This window comes from Pocillopora verrucosa, chromosome 1 (assembly GCF_036669915.1).
Source record: "Pocillopora verrucosa isolate sample1 chromosome 1, ASM3666991v2, whole genome shotgun sequence".
NCBI lineage: Eukaryota > Metazoa > Cnidaria > Anthozoa > Scleractinia > Pocilloporidae > Pocillopora > Pocillopora verrucosa.
In genome coordinates, this window is record NC_089312.1 from 17,510,817 (window position 1) to 17,518,561 (window position 7,745).

The 7,745-nt window shown below is 38.2% G+C and overlaps 1 protein-coding gene and 2 pseudogenes across 1 annotated transcript; 2 read left to right on the plus strand and 1 right to left on the minus strand.

The window, feature by feature from the left end:
• The window catches only part of LOC131784080 (uncharacterized), a 2,641-nt pseudogene extending 2,598 nt beyond the window's left edge, over positions 1-43 (plus strand).
• Positions 44-2,985: 2,942 nt separating this feature from the next.
• On the plus strand, positions 2,986-4,740 carry LOC131770613 (uncharacterized; annotated as a pseudogene).
• Positions 4,741-5,544: 804 nt separating this feature from the next.
• On the minus strand, positions 5,545-7,542 carry LOC131784132 (uncharacterized). The gene has a single exon (XM_059100925.2). It carries the CDS (start codon positions 7,488-7,490, stop codon positions 6,258-6,260), a length of 1,233 nt encoding a protein of 410 aa, XP_058956908.2. The 5' UTR covers positions 7,491-7,542; the 3' UTR covers positions 5,545-6,257.
• Positions 7,543-7,745: the final 203 nt, after the last annotated feature.

A 7,745-nucleotide genomic window follows, 5' to 3' on the forward strand; every position in this document is an offset into this window, starting at 1 on the left:
CTTGAACGCCCTTGCACACAAATATGGAACAAACAACATCTGACTTTACAGGGATGACGAACTGATCATCTTCAAGAACACCACAGGCCTTTGAGCAGAAAGGACACGGAAATAAATAACAAGGCACTTCAAGGAACACGGACTGAAAATAACAACTCAAAGCAACTTAAAATCAGTTGACTACCACACTCAACTTGAAGGATGGACTTTTCCAACCATAGAGAAAACCAAACAATGAGCTGCTTTACATCAAAACAAAATCTAGCCACCCACCCTCTGTCATCAAACTATTACCTGCAGCCATCAATCACAGATTATCAGCCTTATCATCCAACAAAGAAACATTCAACAAAGCTAAGCCTAAGCTAAGCTAGGTGTGCTAAAACGAATCAAGCATCTTCTCCCAGTTTATGCAAGGAGGATCTATGTGTCAACAATGGTCATTCCTATCCTCGAATATGCAAGTATCATATGGGGTGATAAAAATAACAAAGTTTTACTGGATTCTATTCAAGTTCTTCAGAATAAAGCAGCTAAGCTAGTACTGGATCGAGCAACATTTTCCTCTTCAACTCAAGCAATTCTGGATATGAACTGGATCAATCTATCATCCAGAAGATCAATGCAACAGTGTCTTTTTATGCATAAACTTATAAATGACAGTGAAAGAAACAGTATGATTACTCGAGGCACAGACTATCATAGCCATAACACTCGCTCCAAGGAAAATATTGGATCTATTAGATCAAACACAAACTGGGGTCTACTCAGATCCTTTAATAGTGCATTGACAGACTGGAATTCCCTTCCAGAAGACATGAGATGTCCACCTTATGATGCTTTTAAAATTTCATTGCGTACACTTTTTGAATCTTAATGGTCATTTAGTGTATCATCTCGTGTTCATCGATTTTGTTATTTTCTGTTTATATCATGTTTTAGATATTTCATAGTTCCCATTATTATGCTTTTACTTATTAATTACGTGATTATTTATTTTATATATTGTTAATTTTGAGGGCCTCACTGAAAACCGCTATGGCGAGCTGGGCTCCCTCTTTAAATATTTTTTAATAAATAAATAAAAGCCTCTCTACGACAAAGCCCTCAGACCAAGTGGATTCAATGAAAGTCTTCACTACTGCAAGAAAAGCACTACTGCATCCATGAAAAGAAATAGAAATAGAAACATCATCTGGTTTAACACCCATAGAGCAAATATGTCCAAACCAGTGTTGCTAAAGCCTTCCTCAACCAAGTCAAGAAACACTTCCCACCGAACTACAATCACCCCGTCTTTAATGAGAACTATGAGAAGACACAAATGCTTTACACTGTAAGTATTAAGCCCACTGGGTTTGTCTTTTGGTGTGATAATCCCAAAGTTAGTCTGATTTAATCTCATTAAATATGTCATGGGCTGAGTAGCTCAAGTTATCAACACTCTCGAGTTAGCAGCTGGATAATGTTACTCTGTTGATATTCAAATGTCATTGATATTCAAATGGATATTCAAATGTCAATGTGGATCAATGCCAACGCAATACTTAATGTGGTTGACTGTTGTCGCCAGTTTTCCAGGCGATTTTCAAAGCATTGACAGTGCCTACGTTCGGCTGCAAGATGGCCATCACTACTCTAACAAGAAGTCTTCAAATGCAACGGAAATTGTCTGTTCCTCATTTGGGTTGATAACCACTCTGCTTTGCCATTCTTCTTCAGAAAGCTCTGAGTTAATTTCGCAGCTGAGAGATTTGCTGAACACAGTAGATCTCAGTAAAATGTCTGTTGACAAAGAAAACAAAAGCAAACAAAGAATGACCATGTGCTTCATGGCGCTTGGAAATGCTAACGACACCAACAAACAAGACGTCATCATCTGTGGCCATGACCCCCAAACAGTGGAAACTTGCAAAGAGCTGAAGAAAAGAATGTTTCCCAAATCTAAAGGAGATCAGGAAAAGGGAAGATTTGAATACTCCAGAAAAGGTGCTGTTGATGAACCAGCGAAGCAGTTGCATTATCAAGGACGTGCATGACGTGTGCGAAAGAAACAGGGAAAGTTTGGTAATGGTGCTTTCAAACATGTGTGTATTTGGTGACCCAACTTGCAACTTGCTTGAACTCTCTACTACCTTCTGGCTAGAATACGCTTGTGGTTGTATGTGCATTTAACTTAAATAACACCATGACAGATTTTTGTAAGCCTCACTCAGTTGCAACATAACAATATCACCAGGTCATGTATCCACTCTGAGATCTAAGTGGATTGATATCAATATCCCTAATTTGACAGAGATAACCTCAAGATTCTTCTTGAGGATATCAACCACCAGAAGAAAATATTGAAGGAACAAGGAATAACAGTTGATGGTAGACATTACACCATTGAATTTCTTGGTAAGAATCAGTATTAGTCTTGGAATTTGCTTTAAAGGTCGACTTCTTACTCATGATACTTTTTACAACAATTTATTGTGTTTCTACCCAATTGGTAGTCTGACTAGAACTAGATAGAAGCAATAGTCAAACTTTAGTAAATTAAGAGTTTTTTATTTAGTAAAACATGTTCAAAATTAAACTGCAGCAGCAAGAACTAAAACCTGGAGTTTATTATTATTATAGGTCAGTAATTGATGTGACTACCCTTTTCTTTAGATGCATCGGAGATTAATTTTCCGGAAAGTTTAGTATGTTAACTTTTGCTTTCCCATTTCTGTTAGGCCCGGTTCAAACGTCGAACTTTACATGTGCCGAACCTAATAATTAGGTTCGGCACATGTAAAGTTCGACGTTTGAATCAATTAGGTCCGGCAGATTTGTATTCGGGTCGACCTGCCGTTCTATTCGACCGGGCTTGTCGGATAGAACGGCAAAAGATCAACTTTGATTCATACGTCGAACCGTTTCATGTGCCGAATCTAATGCATACATTACAAATACATTAAATAAATTAATTTTTACCCAGAGTTCTGCACGATTCTTATGTTTGACATGCGCATACGACTTGTTTTGATCTTTTCAAACAAAATGGCGGGAAGAGCGGAAGATATGTGTTCCTCTTGCTTTGAGAACACGAAATATACGTGTCTGAGGTGTAAGAATTACTTTTGTGTGCAGTGTTCCGTATTTGAAAATGATGAAAGTGTAGCGGGTTGGAAGTTCGATAGCGTACTGCGAGTCATGTTTTCGAGAGAAAATGATTCTTGAAGAAACCGAAGGCAATGATCACGAGGAGACCAGTGTGGGTCAGAAAAGCCAAGAGTCAAGCTTGAATGTTAAGTCCACAAAGCCGCCCGCTATGAAAAGGTATGCTTCTCAGGTCATTCTGATATTATTTCTCTGAAAAGCCCCGAGGGGACGTGAATTAAGTAAAGTACGTAAGCTTAAGTATTGATAATGTCCCTTCTTTTGTTCTAAACGGGCTACACACTCAAATTAAATTTGCTTGTTTGGTCAGTTTGAGCTAATAAGCAAATGCTAAGGTTTGCCATGGATATCTCGGTCCTAAACTTTTTTTGTTTACTTTTTTACTGAAAGGTCATGAGAAAAGACATTTTTGAAGAAAAACATGTGATCATTTCAGTTAACATCATTATATTCATAATTTCCTCTGCGGAGATTGTAGGAAGTTTCAAATAGTAAAATTTGGTTGTCTAATTTTCACCAACCCAGGTTATGAAACATAATTATAATAAGCTGATGAAGCTAATATCTAGGTTTGAATGTTTGTCCTATAGCAAAAACATTGACGCAAATGAGGATGAAGATGATGTTACAAGTGAAGAGGGTGATGACAATGAAGATGTGGACAAAGCTTTGTCACTATTTGTAGAGAAAGGAAAGGCCAGGAAGGGCAAAGGACCTGGGCGAAGACCTCGATGGTGCCCAAAAGTTCTTGATGATTTCATTGACATTGTTGTTAACAGCAATGAGTTTAAAACCAAACTGATTTTTACGAACACCAAGAATCAGAGAAATAGTCCAATTTATGCCAAAATCTTGGATGCGCTGAAAGGCAGGGCATCAGCAAGAGGTGACAAGTTCAACATGTCAATTGCCCAGCTGAGGACCAAGTTCAAAAAGTGTGTCAGCCAGTGTAAACAAGATGCACTAACTCAGAAAACTGCAACAGGAATAAAGAGGTACCAGGAAGACCATGGGTTTGGAAGCTGGTTCAATGCCTTGTTTGCAGTGGTTAAAACGAGGGATTCCTGTCAGCCCGAACGTGCTTTAGAGCCATCATCATCGTCCTCTCCATGTACCCCTGGAAGTTCTCATGATGACCACCCTTCTGATAATGCTGGGGACGAAGATGCCCTGTATATACCAAAAAGGTCTGCAAAGAAGGAGAAATTTGCTAAAGATAAACTTGACAACACCCAAGTGATGAAACTCATCACTGAAGTTGTCAGAAATGACCCCACAAAAGAGATGATCAGCTTTCTGAAAGACGAAATGGAAAAATCCCGAGAGCATGAGTTGAAGTTATTTCAACTCATGCTTGGTCATAGAGCCAATTCAGGCTTGCCTCCATCATCCAGTATGGTGCCTCCATCCTCCAATATGGAAACAGGGTTTTACCAATCATGGAATCAGGGCTTTCCCTGTCATGAAGCAGGGTTTTACCCATCATTGCAGGGTTCTCAAGGGCCACAACAAACCACCCAGGAAAGCATGTCTGAAGGTTCTTATGGGAACCCTTTCCTTTATGGCAATGGAAAATACCAGACATTGTAGACATAGAGCTTATTAGTTATAATGTGCTCATAACTATTACTTTGACCAAAGTTCTTCTCAGGTCTATTTATTGTGTTGCATTGGACAGCATTCTTACTGGTTTTAACTTAAGTTCTTTTTTGCAAGAATAGATTTCTTTTGAACACTTTGAATTAAAAAAAAATGGTTGAATATGGATAAATTTATTTGTACGTTTGTTTCAGTTCAATATGTTGCAAAATGATGATACAGTAACATTTTTTAGTACCGTAGTTTTTTGATTAAATGCTGGGCTTTCAGTAAATGCCTGGTCTCCAAGGTGGAGTTTTAAATAAACCCCTGAAGTATCTATTAGAGGTTAAACAAGGTGCAGATATAATGTAACAATTTATGTCTGTACAAATGTTACCTGTGCCCCATTATAAAGCCATACAAATTTATGAAGAAATAACCAGAACTTCATGAATAAAGAGCTCAAGCGAGCTTCGGGGGTCAAATAAACCCTAGGTCCACAATGTTTCAAAAAGGTAAATGCCAGGGGTTTTTAATTGAGAAAAGACGGTATATCTGCTGTAGGGCAATTGCAAAATATACATAACAATCAAAGGAGTTTTATTTAACATGAATAAACTACAAGGAAAATGTGTGTATATCAGAAGTAAAATAATTATATGTTGAATGTTTTTTTTTCAACAATATTTGCAGTACATAAAAATTGAGTGTTTAAACTTTATTTTTCTATTAATTTTAAATTTATGAAAGTCATCTTTCATTGTTGTTTCAGAACATAAATGCAATTAAAAGCAATTTACCATTTAAGCTGCATAGCCAATGGACAAGTTCTCCTTACTGGTCTCTTTGTTTCCTTTAGTATTAGTTGAGAGAATTTTTAATTATTCAAGGGGATGTCTATTTGCTGATCACTTCCTTAATTCTCACAACCTTTTTATGACTGGATTGACACTGTGAAGAAAAAATTTGATCTTGACAACAATGAAATCGAAGAGGGGATGAAACTTTCCCTTTGGTACCCTCAACAAGCAGTAATTTTTGTGAAGTGGCTCAACATCTTTCTCCAAGATTGAAGATCTTAGTGGGCACCCATATAAAGGGAATAATGCAAAGTTTATCCAATTATTCCAATACTTAAAATGTGGGACCCAAAATAACTTATAACAACAAAATTGCCACCATCAAATTAACATCAAAATCAATTCCACTGCACATAGACCACATATGCTCTACCACAATATAACCAACGGAAAACACAAGATCTAACTATAAACAACCTAGTATTATCATTAACAGTTCTTTTTTACTGAACATGGCTGACTTTCATGTGGTGTCTCTGTCAGTGCTGCTGATCAGATTGAATGTATAGCCTGCAAGGCAGCCAGACATGTATTAAACAGCAACAACAACAACGAAAAAAAGAAACAGCTGTTTAGTTTGTCTGCGCTGCAGGCTAATTAAATCTTGCACTTGATACAATCATATGAAAATAATTTGGTGAAAATAGTAAATCTATCAGTACTGAATTAACAGACTTTGCCAGTTTCCTTCTCAAGCCATAGTTTTTCACATAGTGCATTCCTTACTTTATTTGCCTCCAGTGACACATCTCTGATGCTTGAACAATTTCTCATCTGCAACAGTTTTCTTATTTCCTCACGATTTCTCTTTTGACCATTTGCATCCAAACTCAAATCAAGCTTTTTTGAAATGGCATCTCGTGCAATGCATATATTGTGGAGAACCATACATGCCAATGTTGTTATGCGGACATTATCTTGACTGCTTTCACTCTTTCGGAGTAGGACCCTCCACCTACCCTTGAGCTGCCCATAAGCACCCTCTGTAACCATGCGAGCTCTGCTTAAGCGGTAATTAAAGTAACGTTGCTTGGGGGTCAGAATTGCATTAGTATATGGTTTCATCAACCATGTTCGTAGAGGGAATGCAGAGTCCCCCACTACAAGTGGTGGAACAGTAACATCTCCTACAGTTTTTCCAATTACTGGAATGAGGCCTTCTTGGATACGGGTCCAAAGGTCAGTTGATCTAAAAATAACTGCATCGTGAGAATTTCCTGGAAACCCGCAGCTACCCCACACAAATCTGTAATGTGAGTCTACCATTGCCATCAGTACAATGGAATAGAAATTTTTAAAGTTATGGTACTCTTTGCATGACTGAAGTCCTCCAGGCGGGCATTTCATAGGAATATGGCAGCCATCCAATGCTGTCCAACAGCATGGAAATTGCCAGAATTCTTCCATGTCGAGAATTTTTTGTTTAAACTCTTCTTCAGTTTGGGGCATGTGACTTGACACATTCTCGTTCCATAAATGGTCCACCAAGACTTGACAGACTTCCTGACAAATTGAGGAAATTGTGGAGACGCCTAGTCCAGACATTTCGGCGATGGTATAGAAATAATATCCTCGGCTTAGTCTATACAGACAAATAGCAAGCCTCAGCGCTGGTGGTATCGGTTCTTCCGTCACAGTTTGCCGAATAAGGAAGGGTTCAATACGTCTCAGGATGAAATTAAATGTCCCCCTAGATACTCTGAAGGTTTTTTTGAATCTTACGTCTGAATAGGTGTTGCAAACATTTTCCCACCAGCCAGAATTTCTTTTTAGGCGACGACACGAACAAACTGGACGAGGAACTGTGACGTTCCTATGGGAAATAAGCAATAATACAAGGCAAGCCAAATTCAAAACTCGTCTTCTCCTGGCAGCAAGGTTGTTTAATGCCAACTGCATCTTAAGTCGCCTTTTTCTACCCTCCTTGATCGCATTTGCAAGAAAAACAAGCTCTTCATTTCCAGCATTTGTATTTCCCACATTTTTTCCGCCATTTTGGTAAGCAATAACCGCTGACCGCAGTAGAGTCATGTTCAGTTTCTCAATTAAGTTCGACATATTTAGGTTCGACGTTTGAATCAACTGCCGAACCTAATTATTTGAGTCGACCCGAATTGCTATTAGGTTCGGCACATGTAAAGTTCGACGTTTGAA

Bases quoted from the DNA above. Each gene is read 5' to 3' on its own strand.
- LOC131784132 (XM_059100925.2), bottom strand. From the start codon at position 7,490: ATGCAGTTGGCATTAAACAACCTTGCTGCCAGGAGAAGACGAGTTTTG.